This window comes from Bombina bombina, chromosome 6 (genome assembly GCF_027579735.1).
Source record: "Bombina bombina isolate aBomBom1 chromosome 6, aBomBom1.pri, whole genome shotgun sequence".
Classification (NCBI taxonomy): Eukaryota; Metazoa; Chordata; class Amphibia; order Anura; family Bombinatoridae; genus Bombina; species Bombina bombina.
Window position 1 is genome coordinate 1064424803 of NC_069504.1, and position 19473 is coordinate 1064444275.

Genomic DNA, 19473 nt, shown 5'->3' on the forward strand with positions numbered 1-19473 from the left:
AGCTAAGTTGCAAAAAATAAAAAAATATTTACAAACATTAGAAAAATATTACAACAATTTTAAACTAATTACACCTACTCTAAGCCCCCTAATAAAATAACAAAGACCCCCAAAATAAAAAAATGCCCTACCCTATTCTAAATTAAAAAAGTTCAAAGCTCTTTTACCTTACCAGCCCTGAAAAGGGCCATTTGCGGGGCATGCCCCAAATAATTCAGCTCTTTTGCCTGTAAAAAAAAAACATACAATACCCCCCCCCAACATTACAACCCACCACCCACATACCCCTAATCTAACCCAAACCCCCCTTAAATAAACCTAACACTAAGCCCCTGAAGATCTTCCTACCTTATCTTCACCTCGCCGGGTATCACACCAATCCGTCCTGGCTCCAATGTCTTGATCCAAGCCCAAGCGGGGGGCTGAAGATGTCCATGATCCGGCTGAAGTCTTCATCCAAGCGGGAGCTGAAGAGGTCCATGAACCGGCTGAAGTCTTCTATCAACGGCATCTTCAATCTTCTTTCTTCCGGAGCCATCATCTTCCAGCCGACGCGGATCCAACCTCTTCTACCGACGCCTACTCGCCGAATGATGGTTCCTTTAAATGATGTCATCCAAGATGGTGTCCGTCAAATTCCGATTGGCTGATAGGATTCTATCAGCCAATCGGAATTAAGGTAGGAAAATTCTGATTGGCTGATGGAATCAGCCAATCAGAATCAAGTTCAATCCGATTGGCTGATCCGACCAGCCAATCAGATTGAGCTTGCATTCTATTGGCTGTTCCGATCAGCCAATAGAATGCAAGCTCAATCTGATTGGCTGATTGGATCAGCCAATCGGATTGAACTTGATTCTGATTGGCTGATTCCATCAGCCAATCAGAATTTTCCTACCTTAATTCCGATTGGCTGATAGAATCCTATCAGCCAATCGGAATTCAAGGGACGCCATCTTGGATGACGTCCCTTAAAGGAACCTTCATTCTTCAGTTGGACGTCGGAAGAAGAAGATTGATCCGCGCTGGAGGTCTTCAAGATGGAGCCGTTCCTCATCGGATGAAGATAGAAGATGCCGCTTGGATCAAGATGATTGCCGGTCCGGATCTCCTCTTCTTCCCGGATAGGATGAAGACTTTGGAGCCTCTTCTGGACCTCTTCAGCCGAGGCTTGATAGAAGATTTCAGCCGTATTATGGATCGCCAGCCCCCGCTTGGGCTTGGATGAAGATTTCGGAGCCTGGAGCGATCGGTGAACCTGGCATGGTGAAGATAAGGTAGGAAGATCTTCATGGGCTTAGTGTTAGGTTTATTTAAGGGGGGTTTGGGTTAGATTAGGGGTATGTGGGTGGTGGGTTGTAATGTTGGGGGGGGTATTGTATGTTTTTTTTTACAGGCAAAAGAGCTGAATTATTTGGGGCATGCCCCGCAAATTGCCCTTTTCAGGGCTGGTAAGGTAAAAGAGCTTTGAACTTTTTAAATTTAGAATAGGGTAGGGCATTTTTTTATTTTGGGGGCCTTTGTTATTTTATTAGGGGGCTTAGAGTAGGTGTAATTAGTTTAAAATTGTTGTAATATTTTTCTAATGTTTGTAAATATTTTTTTATTTTTTGTAACAGTTCTTTTTTATTTTTTGTACTTTAGTTAGTTTATTTAATTGTAGTTATTTGTAGGTATTGTATTTAATTAATTTATTGATAGTGTAGTGTTAGGTTTAATTGTAGATAATTGTAGGTATTTTATTTAATTAATTTATTGATAGTGTAGTGTTAGGTTTAATTGTAACTTAGGTTAGGATTTATTTTACAGGTAATTTTGTAATTATTTTAACTATTTTAGCTATTGTACCTGGTTAAAATAATTACAAAGTTGCCTGTAAAATAAATATTAATCCTAAAATAGCTACAATATAATTTTAATTTATATTGTAGCTATATTAGGATTTATTTTACAGGTAAGTATTTAGCTTTAAATAGGAATAATTTATTTAATAAGAGTTAATTTATTTCTTTAGATAAAACTTATATTTAACTTAGGGGGGTGTTAGGGTTAGAATTAGCTTTAGGGGTTAAAAAATTTATTATAGTAGCAGTGAGCTCCGGTCGGCAGATTAGGGGTTAATGCTTGAAGTTAGGTGTCGGCGATGTTAGGGAGGGCAGATTAGGGGTTAATACTATTTATTATAGGGTTATTGAGGCGGGAGTGAGGCGGATTAGGGGTTAATAACTTTATCATAGTAGCGGTGCGGTCCGCTCGGCAGATTAGGGGTTAATAAGTGTAGGTAGGTGGCGGCGACGTTGGGGGGGCAGAGTTTTCTGTAATGTACCTTATTTCTTGTATGTACTTTAACCTTTAAACCTCAATAAAAATATTTAAATTAAAAAAATAAATAAAAAAAAACAAAACATTTAAATCAATGTTTCTATGTCAAGCAGAAGTTGTCTTAGAAATAAAAAATGTAAATAAAGATAGCATCATTTAGATTACATAATTCTCTCACTGTGTTATGTATATAGCTATGGTGTATGGGTATTGTAAAATGACTGTTGTTAAGGAAGGGGAAATACATTTATCAGTACACTATCCCTTTAAATTCTTGCCACATAGAACATGTTCCACTATCAAGAATATTGTCATCACAAAAACTTCATAAAAACATTACTAAAGAAACAAAATGCAAAAAAAAGACAACCTCATTAGCTTTGAAATGGCGAGACTCAACCACAAGGTGAAATACTTCTCTAATGAAACAGTGTCTTTATAAATTCCGCAGACTTTAGTTTAGGTGAGAAAACGGGATGTAAACCAGTTGTAATTTTTGTTTGTTCCATATTGCTAGTAATTCACATTTGATATTATTTGTAACCCTGGACATTTAATGGCAGGACAATGGTGTGTCTGGGTGGGGCATGGACATGACTGGATCAGAGACACCAATTGGCTGCAGGCAAGAAATGAGGCATACCCTCCAATCTGTGACAATCCCACAGTATGCGGAACGGTTGGGAGGTATGCATTACATTGCTATATTTCCTGAAATATGTGTAATCTTTAATATCTAGAGACACCTCAGTTTCAGAATTATTTTTCTCAATGAGACTTTGTAATTTTTAATAGATTTTTTAAGCATTAAGAATACAACTTTAAATGTTTTTAAAAGAAAAAAATATTAAATATTATTTAATATTATTGTTAATGGACTGCTAAACACAGTGAATGCATACTAAAAAGACAATGCAAAATTACTTAGTTTGACTTTCAAATGAGTAGTAGATTTCTTTCTAACAAATTAGTTCTACTTTTCCTCCCACGGCATCATGTGACAGCCATCAGCCAATCATAAAATACATATTACATATATGCTGTGAATCTTGTACATATTCAGTGGGAGCTGATGCCTCATAAACTGTGAATATAAAAAGATTGTGCACATTTAGATAATGGTGGATTGGAAAGTTGTTAAAAATGGTGTGCTCTATCTGAATAATGAAAGTTTAATTTTGACTTGCGTGCCCCTTTTAACACAATGGTTTATTCATGTATACAAATATTTTGATTCCTAGAGCTCCCGCCACTCACTTTAAAAGTAAATTTTTTGTTTGTTGAAAGGTTTGAACTATTCCCCAATCAGTGCTCTAGCCATATGGCACGTTAGTTGTTGCAAGAGTAAAGATTGAAGAATGTTTGAAACCGTTAGCAACAAAAATATTACTTTTGAAGAGGGCTGCCAGAGCGTGGGGTATTTGAATTTCGGCTCTTCATTAAAAAATAAGTTATAGCACATCGTCATTCCAACTGATGAATTAACTCCACCTAAAATATTGCTAACATTCCTGATCTGTTTAAATAAAGGGGAAAGTTTACTATCACTTTAAGTATAAATAATCCACCAATCAAGGGACAGTCTAGTCAAAATTAAGAGCCAAAGTTGTCTTGCAGCACCTGTCTAACTCAAAAACACCCCTGGGTTAAATATAGGCTCAAACCCGCTCTGCCCTGTGTCTATGCTATGCTGTACTGGAGGATATACCTCCATTTAACACCAAAATGAAAGTTGAAACACAGTCCACCGCCACACCCCATGTTCACTGTCCAAACATCCTTAATTCAAGTCTATGCCGTATACCGTGAAAGCGTATCACTTACGGTTCCAAGGTGAAGAGTCCGTGATGGTCACAAGGGAGCCGTCTCCTTTCCTGGGCTCAAAGCCCCTGCTGCATACCACAGGCTTCAGGTGGAGCGGTCCATCCCCTCTTTCAGCACACACTTCAATCCATCAGGAAAAAACTTTGAGTGCGAAGTCTTGATGATCACGTTAGGGGGCGTGTCTTCTGGCAGTTATGCAGTTGACGAGGTTTCCAAACTGCTTTCAGGATCAAACAAATGTACGAATCCCTGTAGCTGTCTATGTGTCCGTGCTCACTTGGAGAACCCGTTAGGTAGAAGAGAACAAACTTGAAAGTGGAGCACTGGATCTTTTCAAAAACAAACTTCAATCTTTATTGTATAAAACATGGAAAACCGGTTATCCAACAGAGTATAACCTTGTGGAGCAAATGTAGATGTGGGTATCCATGTACCCACTGATGCGTTTCGGCTTTTGGTGGTATTCGTAGCTGAGGGGTTACCTGGGTTACATCTTATTTATTATAAAACACGCCATTTGATTGGTTAAAAACAAACCCATGCTTATACTAACACACCTACAAATTATGAGTAAAAACATGCCCCTTTTTTATACAATAAAGATTGAAGTTTGTTTTTGAAAAGATCCGGTGCTCCATTTTCAAGTTTGTTCTAGTCAAAATTAAACTTTCATGATTCCAAAAGGGTATGCAATTTTTAACAACTTTCCAATTTACTTTAATCATCAAATTTGCTTTGTTCCCTTGGTGGTATTTTTGAAAGTTAAACCTAGGAAGGCTCAAACTGATTTCTAAACCGTTGAAAACTGCCTCTTAGTTAAGTGTATTTGGAACGTTTTTCACAGTTAGACAGTACTAGTTCATGTGTGTCATATAGATAACATTGTGCTCACTCCCGTGGAGTTATTTAGGAGTCTGCACTGATAGGCTAAACTGAATGTCTGTCAAAAGCACTGAGGTAAGGGGGCAGTCGGCAGAGGCTTAGAAACAAGGTAATCACAGAGGTAAAAAGTGTATTAATATAACAGTGTTGCTTTTGCAAAACTGGGAAAAGGGTTATAAAGGGAATATCTATCTTTTTAAACAATAAAAGTTCTGGAGTAGACTGTCCCTTTAAGACTTAAAGGAATATGTTGCCCATATGCTAAATCACTTAAAAGTGATGCAGTGTATCTTTAGAAAGTGACTAGTAAACATCACATGAACATTTTAATACTGTATAAATATATATATTGTTCCTCTAAAATTCTTCAGATCACCAGAGTAACTGCAATGTGAGCAGATTAACTTCGGCAAGTCCTGGGACTAGCTGGTACCTGTACAATGAGATTATATAATCAGGTGAATGAGATGTGGCTACTGAGGAAATTTTGAAGTAAAAGATCTTCCTTTTTACACTGAGATTTTCATGTGATATTTCTAGTCTAGTCATCTGTCTACAGATTTACTGCATCACTTTCAAGTGATTCAGTATTTGGGTAACGTATCCCTTTAATTACATGTGAAGAGAGGGAGGAGCCAGTTTGTATAGTAGATTAATTATGCAATGCTACCTTATGCGACATCACCAGATATGCAGATTATTATTATTATTATTGCAAAATAGGAAATATTTTTCACATCTAATTTTAGATCTGACATACCTGTTTTTAAGGTATTTTTAAAATGACCTTTTTACTTACAGTTACAGAACATGTCAAGTTGCAGTCATACTTTGGAATGTCATTGTCTCTTTTAATGAAAGGTATTTGCAGCACACCCTCAGCTGACTGAACTTTTGCTGCCTTTCTTCTTGTTTGCTAACGTACCAGGCAACCGCTAGTTAAGCAGAAACTGGTTTGCTATCATGTTTTAGTTTCGATTCTCTATTTTCTGAGAGGAGAATAAAAACAGGAAAACTGAATAGAATAGAAGGAGGTGCAGTTAGACACAGCAGAGTAGGAAACGAGAGAAAAAGGTTTATAGGACAGAATTGAAAGTGATGCAGACCAGTAAAGATATGATTGAGAAAGAAGAACTAGAAGAGGGAGAAATTGCAGAACAGAAAGAGATAGATAAAAGGAGACATAAAAGACATGATAGGAAGAGAGAGAGAATTAATGAAAGAGATAAATCCAGAACAGAATCAAAGAGAACAAAGAGAGAGAGTGAGAGAAATTCAGATAGAACAAGGAAAAATGGGGAAAGAGGTAGGAAAGAGATGAAAGGGTCAGAAATGAAAGACTTGTCTAAGCTCACTGGGCGGATGAGACAATTGCTGTGCTCTAACGGAGGTAGCATGGAGCTGGAGAGGCTGGGGAGCTCCCTGGAGCTAAGTACCAATCAAATGGGGCAATTGCTAGGGGCAGAAATGGGCCGCAGCCTGATGATTGGGGTCTTTAATGGGGAGAAGGTGGCTGTGTCCCGCAGTGCAGTGCGAGTTTGCTCAGGACGGACCAAACAGTGCAAGGGAGATTGTGAGAAACTGCATCTGTGTCGTTATTACATTCTCGGGAGCTGTAACAGGTGAGTAAGAAACTACTGGCACCTGATGAATAGTGCCATTATCCTCACTGACACTGATATTGATCAGAGGTTATGATAACAAGGGTAGCAGCAGATAAGTATTACCTATATATCTGCTGCTCCCCTTGTTGTAACATGAGGATGGATTCTATTGCAGTTGAAAAGCTTAAAGGACCACTAAAAACAAATTGTAAACTACATGATTTTGAACCTTCATATCTGAGCATAAGTCTGCAATGAAAACTGCAGCTTTATGTTGACAAATTAGTTTATTGTTTTACGTTTATTCATTTTACTGATTTCGCTGTCCCCCAGAACAAAATAATCTTTGCTAACCAATCGCAAACTAATATTCAGATATAGCACAAACTCTGTTTGCACATGTGCAGTTAAGAGAGACTGGGGAAGTCTGCCCTTATCTTTTCCCTTAAGGTGGTTTAGCACTGATACAACCTAATTACTATTGCAAAGAATGCTTTTCTTATCATGAGTGTTGATGCAAAACTGATAATCCACCTTTTACAAACATGTGACCGCTGAGAATCTTAGAGTTGGGGGGGTCAAGTAAACAAAAGCTTGCATAAATTGCCTAAAATTAGTAACCCAAACCTACCCGAGAGGAAGTGAAATAAGCATGATTTTTAAATGTATTTTATAGCAAAAGGCAACAAAATAAATAATGAATGTATATTGAAATAATGTTACACTTGCAATAATAAAACATTGTATACATTGTTGAAATGTCAAGTTTAAAGTGATGGTAAATCCTAGCATTTGTGAAATGCTAGGATTTACAATTGGAAGACATAAAGGGAACTTTCATTCATGAAGTATAAAATACTTCATGCTGATAGCTCCTTTATTTGTTTGCAGCATTCGCCGCACTGAGCTGATAAGGCAGCCCACTGCAGAACGCTATTTGGCTGAGAGGTGACATTTCCACCTCTTAGCCAATAGCCGTGCAGGAAATTTACTATCACTGTAATGGTCCTTTAACATATCATTTCTGACAACCCTTTATGACTAAAAAGGAATATTTAGGCAGTGGCTACACCAAGAATTTGTAAGTGCTCATTTAGTATGAAAAAAGAGTTAAATCAAAGTAAACATAAAAAGGATTGTGTTAAAACAAAACAGCAAACAACTTACTTGTTTTCTTGCAAAATGAGCACTTACAAATTCTTGGTGTAGCCACTGCCTGCAAGGATATATGGAAGCGACCATTATAAAACTTAAAGGACCACTAAATACGATAAAATTGCATAATGACTAAAATACCATAGTCTGAATTTCAAATGAGTAGTATATTTTTTTTCTGACAAATTTCAAAGTTAGTTTTAGTTTATGCAGCGCCAAGCCAGATTTCCCACACTGCTATTGGCTAAGAGGTGGAAACGTCACCTCTCAGCCAAATAGCGAAAATATTGTTCTGCCGGTGGGTTGCCTTAGCAGCTCAGTGCGGTGATCGCTTGGAACAAATAAAGGAGCTATCAGCTTGAAGTATTTTATACTTCATGAATGAAAGCCCCTTTATTCGATCCAATGGTAAATCCTAGCGTTTCACAATTGCTAGGATTTACCATCACTTAATGTATATAGCTGAATTACATATTTGAATAGAAACATATTTGCAATATACATGTATTGGCAAAAATCCTTCTAGTAAACGTTATCACTGTTTTATCTCTGCACGTGCATGTGAAGCATAGCTAGATATTCTCAGTGCACCAACATTTTAAATACTGCAGCTGCTGAGAGCACCACTGGGGCTTGTATTATGTCACCAATTAACAAATTGAGTCATTGCCAGATAAGGTACAAGGACCGTAGGCTCTCTGAGCAAGTGCTATGTTTAAAATGCTGGTGCATACTTGAATACACTTTTGAAACAACTATAGCTTTAATTAGAAGCATTTTTGCTTATACATGTATATTACAAAAATGCTTACTATTCAAAACTGAAATGCATCCATGCAGATTTCAATTTTGTCTGGAATGTCCTTTAAAGTTTTATGGTTGCCTCGACTGAGCATGGGCAAAAAAGTGACTTCCTTTTATTAGTGCACTTGGCTGCTAGTGCACATGTTTATCTGTGCATATGTATTTTGTGAAGCCAGCTCAGCTAATTCCTTTTTTCTATTTTTTAATTTTTGTTATTTTGTTCTTTACCACATCTTGGTAATTGCCAGTTCGAAATAATAACTACCACTGTAAATAATAATCCAAATGGCAGCAAGAATCAGAATATTATTTTAAAAAATGACTATCATTTTTAGTAGTAGTACATACTTTGAATTACCTTTAGGAATAGGTGGTATTTATACATAAGTATTTACCATTACCACCTCTTCTGATAGGCAGTTGAATGTAATGACTACTACTATAAATAATAATGGTAGCATGAATGAGAAAATTTGAATATTGAGAAAGGTCAATACATTTTAGTAGTAGTAAATACTTTAAAAAAAAATGTTTTAAGAGGTGATATTTTTACACAATTTATTTTAGTTTGTTTGGTTTTTCATCCTGTCACATGATTTTTTCTTTAATGATTCAGACAGAGCATGCAATTTCAAGCAACTTTCTAATTTACTCCCATTATCAATTTTTCTTTGTTCTCTTGGTATCTTTGTTTGAAGCATTGGAGCCGGACCATTTTTGGTTCAGTACCCTGGATAGCACTTGCTGATTGGGGGCTACATTTAGCCACCAATCAGCAAGTGCTACCCAGGTGCTGAACCAAAAATGGGCTGGCTCGTAAGCTCACATTCCTGCTTTTTCAAATAAAGATACCAAGAGAATGAAGACAAATTTATAATAGGACTAAAATAGAAAGCTGCTTTATATTGCATACTCTGTCTGAATCATTAAATAAAAAAATTGATGACCCACTGCTTAGTTTTTTATTAAAACAATGAAACAGACTGTTTTATACACCTTTAACGTTCTACAACCATTACTTTATCTTTTGTCATGTGTCTAAAATTTACATTTGTTATTTATTTACTTGTTAAATTCAGGCAAAAACATTAATTCAAGTGCAAAAAAAAAGAAGATGTACTAATTTGTTAGAGCATTATATTATTGCAGTATTACTTGGCTAAACAAATTTGGTGAGCCAAAGACACCTAGGTTCCAGTAGTGCATCGCTGATCCTGAGCCTACCTACTTGTGGTTAGAACAAAGTATGGGATCTATCACAAATCTTTAGAAAAATGTCTCTAATGTTTATAAGCAGAAACATCATTAATGTTCATGGGAATTTTTGTAAATCATTTTGTACGTTCTTCTAAAGGATTGTGATCGACCTCTAAATTTTATAATAGAAGTACATGGAAAAAGTCTTAAAATGCTCTATCTGAAATAACAATATATTTTATATTTAATACAGCTCTATGTTATACTGACGTACACTAAAAGGTATATAGTTAAGAATTATAAGTGGAATAACAACAGTACAGAATAATAAATGCTGCATTCTTCAAATATGATTCCTGGGTGTAAGATAATGAGCCCATCCAATCAATTTGTGTTAATAATGTCCATGAATATCAGATTGATAGGACATATATTAGTCAAACAATGATGCTCTAATTTGTTAGAGTAATTTTAAGACTATTAACCATACACTACTGTGTTCTTAACCCCCTGATATAGGTTAAACACATAGTAGAAGTGTCGCTCAGGTCTATGTCCACAGTTCAAGCCTCTTTTACCCTACCTGCCAAAACACCATGCTCTCAAATGGAGTGAGCACTGCATACTGCACACCTCATTCTCTAAAGGGACAGTCTATTTAAAAATGTTATTGTTTAAAAAGATAGATAATCCCTTTATTACCCATTCCACAGTTTTGCATAACAGCACTGTTATATTAATATACTTTTTACCTCTGTGATTACCTTGTATCTAAGCCTCTGCAGACTGTCCCCTTGTCTCAGTTCTTTTGACAGACATGAATTTTAGCCAATCAGTGCTTACTTATCTGTATGACACGCATGAACTAGCGCTGTCTAGCTGTGAAAAACTGTCAAAATGCACTGAGTTAAGAGACCGCCTTCAATGGTTTAGAAATCAGTTTATGAGCATCCCTAGGTTTAGCTTTTAACAAAGAATACAAAAAGAACAAAGCAAATGTGATACTAAAAGTAAAATAGAAAGTTGTTTAAAATTGCATCTGAATCACGCAAGTTTAATTTTGACCAGACTGTCCCTTTAACCTCAATTTAACAGTGAGCTTTTTACAGTATATCTTTTGTCTGGTGACCCCTCTGCTCTCATCATTATTATTTCCTCATGCGCTATATTAGCATTTACTACTTCCTTGTTTACTACTTCAGTAGCTTCATCTGTGTTTTGTTATTGCATTTACTTATTCCATCACACCAGTTTTTTTCTGCTCCCTGTTTCCTGTAATGTGTTTACTAGTATATGTCATATTGATATCCAAAAAAAAAGGTATTTAAAGGGATGGTAAACACCTTGAGATTTTTTTTTTTTTATAAAAGATTTATTTATTCAAAGTAAAACAACTTTGCAATATACTTTAATTGTTTATGTTGCCCCCTTTTCATGTAATATAGTTCTGAAAATGGTGGCTTTTTTAGTTTTCAGAAATGAAAAGCTCCCTGTAGCATTATATATAAATACTATTCTTTACAAGAGGCAGTAGTGTGGCAGGCACCGGTCGTGCAGTTTACATAAGATGAGGTTGTACAGTAAAAGATCCTTCCTATATGCAGCCTGGCTGCCAACTGACAGTTCTGCCTGTGTTCCGTTGACAAACTGTGGAGCCTCTTCTTCCCTTGCTGCCAAACACCATGCTCAATAACAGAGCCCCAGTGACTGTTGCATACTAGAGATGTGCATTTGTTTTCGGATGAATGTACATTCGTACCAAAATTCGGATATTTGTTTTTATAAGCAAAAACGAATATCCGAATGAATGCACCAACTTAATTTAAAGAAAATTAAAAAATTTATGTTTCCTTTAAATATTTTTTTTAAGCTTTATAATTACCTAAACGTGGTCTGTAGAGCGTGCTAACCCAATCCTCTTCTTGCCCGGAGACTTAGCGCACTCAGCACCAGAATGTGCGCCTAGGGCTCTGGCAAGAAGAGGATCGGTGTAGCGCGCTATCCAGAGTGCATTAGGGTAAGTATGTAGCTACAGCTGAACTTTTCACCTGTAGCTTCAAAACATTTGCATTAATTTTAACGAAAACAAATGTAAATTTTTAATGAAAATTCGATTTTTGTTTAGTTTTAAATGAAAAACGAATAGCGCAGGGAACAAATATTCGGGGAAACAAATGTCCTTCCCTGCCCCTCTCTATTGCATACGCCACAACTGTCCTCCTGAAAACCTGCTAATATATTTAGGGAAAGATTACAAGTGGAGGGCTAAATATTGCTTTTAAGAACATTAGCGTGTGCTGGTATTACAAGTTAACAGCAATCGGACCTAATTCAACGATGTCTAGGGGACATGATTCGCTATAGAATTTAATAAATTTACCCTACGAGTAAAAGACTTGAATACATCACTGCTTGTTTGTGATCAAAATCTTGGTGAAAAAATTGTGTTCACCTTTGCACTTAAAGGCCTTAAAGGGACATGAAACACATTTTTTTTCTTTCATGATTTAGAAAGAGAATGCAGTTTTAAACAACTTTCCAATTTGTTTCTATTATCTAATTTGCTTAATTGTTTTAAAATATCCTTTGTTGAAAAGCATATCTAAATAGGCTCAGTAGCTGCTGATGTTTGGCTGCACACAGATGCCTCCTGTGGCTCACCCATGTGTATTGCTATTTATTCAACAAAGGATATCTAAAGAATGAAGCAAATTAGATAATAGAAGTAAATTGGAATGTTGTTTAAAATTGTATTCTTTATCTGAATCATGAAAGACAAATTTTGGGTTTCATGTCCCTTTAATTTCTTGCAAACTGATTATATACCTGCTCATTGTTCAAACCGCTTTTTCTTCAGGTCACATAATAATCACCTAAGTTATGCTAGACCCCACATGCCTATTATCTATATCCATGGTGGACCTGCAACAACTACAATTAAACTTTACCATGCCATAATCAAACATCTCATATTACTCGAGGCAGACTTAGTATAACTATCAACCTTATACCACAAACCCTCAGCAATTAAGGAACCCTCTAAACTGCCTGTACCCATGGTTTTTGGTTAGTTACTGTGGTTGCCTAAGTGACATGCATAGGACTGATAACAGAAGGAGGCCTGGCACGGTTAGGGTTAATAGTGTTGAAGGTTCTAGTGTGCTTATTGTCAATTGCTGTGGGGAGTGGCTGATAGGATTACTAGTGTAGTAGATAGTCTGGGGGTTAGAGGATTCCTCAGTATATTGAAATAATACTGGTGGTTAAGATTGCTGTAAATGGGAGCAAGTGGGGGGGAAAAAATCAATATTGTAGTTTTTTTTCAATTCCTTTTTTTGTGAATGGGTTGTTATCTAGCCATACGTTTGTGAGATATTTAATTACAGTTTTTGTTTTTAGACTATTTACATAATTGTAATTGTTTATTATTATTATTTATATTCTGCTCTATAGCATATCAGAAATGTAGTCACTATTTCATGGGACTTCTGACAGGTCACCTATCAAGTGGCATTAGAACCTCTCTATATAATACTAATACTTTTACATATATAACCCTCTTTGAGGTTAGAGCTTTAAATGTCCATATCTCACCTCCAGGGACTAGAGATCCCTCATTTGAAAGAGGAGAGTTGACTAAACAAACAGCTATTACCTGCAGCAGTACTTAAAGTGCTGTCTAACCTAAGGGGGAGGGAAAATGGAGCTCCTAACGCCTTCTGTTTTGACTAGAGGGACAAATCACCATTCATTTGAAAAGGCAGACTCTCCTCTTTCAAATGGATCTCTTGTCCTCCTGGAATGCAGCTGATCACCATTAAAAATTGTGATTAATTATCCCACTAGATTCAACTAAATAATTTATAGTGGTCGGAGAGGAAGGCTACTAGAGAGCCCCCTATCTCCCTCCCCTCTTAATTAAGACGGGTATGAGGCCCCTTATGTGACTACATTTTCAGGAGATCACTTCTCAACTATACACCTGTACTGTGTTTGAGGAAGCAGCTGCACTTTTAGAGCCCCCTTTCCCCATAAAACAAAGGTGGTGCAAGACCACAGTTTGAAAAGAGAGATAACCCCCCTCTTTCCAATCTGGGGTCTCATACCCATATCTGTCATTAGATGGTTATTGGTGTAAAATGGCAGTCATATATCTAATGTACTTACTGTAGAGGGGGAGTAGCCCCAAAGGAACCCCTAAACACAGCATAAAGCACACATACACAATACCCATTACATGAAATCAGGGATGACTTATTTCAAATAAGAGGTCTCATGGCCCTTTACGTAGCAGATAATTTGTCTGCTTGGTGCCTTTTACTGGGCTCTGCATTAAAAATGGTCCGTAGCACCCTAAAATAATCCCTACAAAAGGACAAGAATAAGTGACCTCTCTTTTGAAAGAAGAGAGGACGCTGTTTCAAAGGAGGGAAAGTAGGGGTCACATGCCTATGTGTGAAACAGTGATCAAATGACAAAGTCATTTATATGTAACTACATCAGAAGGTAAAGTATCCCCTCCCTCTGTTTCCCCCCACAATACTTAGACAGACTTGAGATCCCTTATTTGAAAGCAGAAATCCACATCTTTCAGACGAGTGGCTTTATGTATATCCATCTGGTGACAAATTGTCATAATAATGACAAATACCACTTAGCATTGGTTCTATTTTTGACGTTCTGGCACTTTTTAAGAGGCCTTTACCCAACATCAAAATAATATATCATTAGACCCCACAATTTAAAGAGTGAGATTTCACAATTCAGACAAGGAGTTTCCTGTAGTTAAAGCTACATAATAATGCACGTATTCACTGATAACATATGTGCTTGGGAGCTTCTAATTATTGGCTGCTCATATATGCCTTATTTTATTAGCACACCCAATGTATTACCTCCCAGTAATGCATTGCTGCTTCTTCAACAAAGGATGCCAAGAGAATGAATCAATGCATTTGACCTGTTATTAGCCATTTTTGTGTGTGCTTTATAAGCATTGCAGTTAGCTTTGGAGACGTAGATGTTCATATTGTTGGATACAATTTTTCAATAAATTGACTTTCTGCAACAACTTTACCCTTGTGTGGGACTTCATCTATTGTGCAGCCGAGTGTGGTTACCTGTTGGTTATGTTGAGGTTTTAATATACTTTAGACGTTTTAGTTGTGTAAAGTAAAAAAGCTTTGCAATATATTTTCTTTATTTTTGTCCCTTCCATTTTAATTTAGCTCAGAAAATTGTGGATTTTCTCATTTTCAGTACTGAAAAAGCACCCTGCAGACTTTTCACGGCTAACCCTACTACATATATTTCCAATTGAGTTTAACAGAAAAGAACTCCAAAACAATGGGGTTTACACTAAAAATATGACCAGGGCTAGCCTTGTTGTCTTCAGACTCAAGCTCAGATTGACTCCTCGAAATGAAGAGGTTGTGGGTGCAGTTTAACTATTAAAAAACAATTGCCGTAACCCAGATGTTATTTAGACTTGGCTGATATGTTTTTTCTATAGCGAGACAACAGGGGTTTACTGCTCCTTTCACATATGTGAAAATCTGAAATAAGTTCAAGAAAAATGAAGAAAATCAAAAATGATAATTGTGAGTCGTGACCGTAAGACAAGATACTTCACAAGGGCAATTGTGTCTATAATTTCTGCAGAGCCAAAGTGTAGGTGTAAAATGTGGACAACGCCTAGTAACCACTCAAAGTCAGCCTCTCGTTTGCGTCAAGACAAATGTAGTTCTATCCAGCAAAATTAATTTACCATAACATAATAGCCATGGAATTAAACAATACAGCTGAATTAGACCATGACATATTGTTATTGTGTTTCACTGCAGGAATCCATGTGCTTTTAATCATGACATTCATTCTGGGCCAAACCTGGCGGTACTAAAGATGTATGATCTAGATGATCTGAATATGGTGGAGCTGCGACAGCTGCTGCTACAGAATGATCCCAGCTTCCTGCCGGAGGTAAGATATGTTAATATAATAAGCTGTTGGCAGTTATTTAGCCCACTGTTACTATCTCCTTACCTCCAGACCTGCAAACCAGAAACATTATTAACCCTCTGCTAAAAGCTCCTAATTACTATAGTGCCCTATAAGACCGCCAATGCAAAACAATGCACAACTAAAAAACCCTAACCACTATTAACCCATTACAGCCATATCAAAATGAGAAAAAAACAATACATCTTCCTAACTACTATTAACCCACTTACTGCCAGACCTCCAAATCAACACTAAAACTTTCTAATAGCTAATAACCCCTACCCACCATTACTCCCAATGCAAAAACTACACTGTGGACCCTTAACCCTTCCACTGCTACCATACCCACCATGTGCAAACCCACCCACCATTAAGTCCCTTTAACCTCTGGGGGGGGGGGGTGATGGATTTGTTTGTTAGCGGTTAGGAGGATTTAGCTGTGGTGGAATAGGGTTAAGTATTTGTTATGGGGTCTCGTGATTTAGGGGTTAACTGGACATTGTACACTAGATTTTTCTTTGCATAAATGTTTTGTAGATGATCCATTTACGTAACTCATCTGGGAGTGTTTTTGTAACAATGTATAGTTCTGCTTATTTATTAATAACATTGTGCTGATTTTCAGATTCCTAACCAAGCCCCAAAGTATCAGATGTAGACCCAGGTCTACAGATTCTTGCTGTTTGTGCAATCTGTCTTTTCATATGCAGAAAAGGAGGCGGGGGGGGGTCTGCTCTTTCTGCTTTCCCACGCCTTTACACTGGGCGTCCCAGCCTAACCTCATTAACTGGGAGCTTCTAAGAAAATTTTTAAAAAGTTTTACACTGGATTATTAGATCAGTATCTGTGCACGTTCTTCTTTATAGTAGTGTCTATTACAGTTATGAAAATCGGTGTACACTGTCCCTTTAATAGCAGTTAGGGACTTTAGCTGTGTTTTAGTTTTGTATTGGGATTAATGGCAGTTTAGGTATTAGTTGAGGTGAGGGGTATGTCTGTTAGAAAGTGCTATGGGGTATTATGGCAGCTTTGGAGTTTATAGCACAATGAGGGCAGCAGCTAGGGTAATTTATTTTTACAGAGAATAAGATTTTCTGACACAAAATAAATATTAGATTTCATTGTACAGCTGGGTCTTCATACGTACTGCAATAAAGAAACTGAAATTGAAGAAATTATAGTTCTGAGATTATGGGGCCGATTTATCAATGTCTGTCCGACATGATACGCTGTAGCGTATCATGTTCGATAGACATCGCTAAATGCCAACAGCGTGCACTGTCGGCATTTATCATTGCTCAAGCAGTTCTGGTGAACTGCTTGTGCAATGCCGCCCCTTGCAGATTTGTGGCCTATCGACCGCTAGCAGAGGTATCAATCAACACGATCGTATAGGATTGGGCGGATTGATGTCCGCAGCCTCAGAGGCAGCGGACCAGTTAAGGAGCAGCGGTCTTAAGACTGCTGCTTCATAACTGCGGTTTCCGGCGAGCCTGAAGGCTGGCGCGGAAACAGGGGCATCAGGGGCCATTCGGCCCTTGATAAATCGGCCCCTATAACTTCAATTAAAAAAAACCCAAAGGAACCTCATCAAGAGCCTAAGTTCACCAATTAATGTTCCAAGGAACTGTATGTAAGTTTGTTATGAATAAATGAAAAGTTGCTAAATATATGAAAAAAATGCCCTCTCAAATCTGAGGTAATTTCCCCTCACACTGACAGCACAATGAGTACATTACAAGTGGAGCTCAAAATATTGCTCCACTTACAAATTCCAGCACACGCAAATGTGCACTGGTATTACAAGTTATCCGCAATGCGAACGCGATCTTGCATTCGCATTGCATGGAAGCTTTGGTCACAAGAGCGCGCTTCCATAGACTCCAACGGGAGCCTTGTTCTGATGAGTAAAAAAACACTGTTGGATAGCTGACATAGAAACAGAGGAAGTGCCTGTGAGCTCTGTCCCTCACTTGCTGCTGGTTACTACTGCTACAAAATGCAGTGCTGCAAAAGGAGAGGTGTTACTGAGAGGTAATATGCTCCTATCCTACATGTCTAAATGCCACCCCTGTGTTCTCCTTAGTGTCTCAAAACATGAGTACCATGCAGAGAAGGTATGGTGCACCATGATGTCAATCACACACAGTAGACATATGCAGGTGTGATTGAAAGGAGGAGAGTAGAGATTAGCCTGATCAATTGAAGAATCTGAGGATGTGGGAATTAGCCAACTACTGCTAGAATAGAAGCAGGGAGCATGGGACAGTTAGTCTGTGGGAGTGCCAGAGGAAAACCCTGTCTATAATGCTGATAATGATTTAAAAAATTAAATAAAAAAACATCTGCCAGGTCTGCTATGACCTTCCTTTAGTAGCTACATCCCCTTTCTCCACTATCCCCTTTTCTCTCCTCGCTCTATCACTTCTTCCTCTTTGTCTGCCACTTTTCCTTTTTTTCTCCCTTTCTCTTTCCCCCTTCTCACTCTTTTTATTCACTATCTCTCTGGGGCCGAATTATTAAGCTCCGAATGGAGCTTGATGCCCCTTGTTTCCAGCGAGCCTTCAGGCTCGCCGGAAACAAAAGTTATGAAGCAGCGGCGGACAGAAATCAACCCAATCGAATATGATCGGGTTGATTGACATCCCCTGCTAGCGGCCAATTGGCTGTGAATCTGCAGGGGCTGGTATTGCACAAGCAGTTCTGGTGAACTACTTGTGCAAAGATAAATGCTGACAGCGTATGTTGTCGGCATTTATCGATGTGTAGCGGACATGATACGCTACATCGTATCATGTCTGCTCGCACTTTGTTAAATATGCCCCTCTGTCTCTCTCTTTATTCTTTCACCACGCCCTTCTTCCTTCCCTTCAATGTCTCTTTTCATTATCTCTCTTTTCTATTTATGCTGCTCATCTCTATTCTATAAACACTCTCTCCCCTCTCTTTTCTGTTTTTCTCCACTCTCTCTCACCTTCCCTCTCTTTAATCTTCCTTCTCTCTCTTGCCTCTCTTTCTCCCTTCTTTTTTCTTTTCTCCCTCTCTCCTTCTCTCTATTTAATCTTCTTCCACTATACTTACTCTTCTTCTCTCCTTCTCTCCTTCTCTCTTCCCTTTTCACTCTCTCCCGTCTCTCCCCACTCTTTTCTTCTCTCTTCTTTCTCTTGTCTCTGTATCTCTCCACTGTCCTCTCCTCTTTCGGTCTTTGTACACTATCTTCATTTTCTCCTCCTTTATTTCTCTCTAGCTCCTCTCTATTTTCTGTCTCTTCTCTCTTTTGTATTTACCTCTTCACTTTCTCTCCACTAAGCCTTTCTCACTTTCCTATTTCCTTTCTCTCTTCTTCTCTCTTTCTCGTTACTCTCTTTTTTCGCTCTCTCCTCGATTAACTTTTGTCTATTTTCTCTCTATATCTTTTACTATTCTTTTTTCTCTCTCTTCATTCTCCTTATTTCTCCAATCTCCAATCTACCTCATCTCTTGCTTCCTCCTTTCTTTACCCTCTCTATTCACTTTTAATTTTCTCTCTTTCTACCTTTTTGCTTTACTCTTTCAGCAAAATCCAGAGCAATTTATATTCAGATTTATTTAGTTAATTTTTGCATTTTGTTTTGTGTTGAGGGGCCTCATATCTAAGCCTTGCCTAAGGCCTCACTTACTCAAGAGCCACCTCTGGTTTTATATA

At 37.6% G+C, this 19473-nt stretch overlaps 1 protein-coding gene across 1 annotated transcript in view; it reads left to right on the top strand.

Moving 5' to 3' along the window:
• Window positions 1–5982: 5982 nt before the first annotated feature.
• LOC128664170 (protein mono-ADP-ribosyltransferase PARP12) overlaps window positions 5983–19473 on the top strand; it is a 116436-nt gene continuing 102945 nt past the window's right edge. Inside the window, exons 1-2 of the mRNA XM_053718930.1 lie at window positions 5983–6650; window positions 15632–15767. Of these exons, the coding sequence (XP_053574905.1) occupies window positions 6127–6650; window positions 15632–15767 (660 nt within the window). The 5' untranslated portion in view covers window positions 5983–6126. The remainder of the gene's footprint in view (window positions 6651–15631; window positions 15768–19473) is intronic.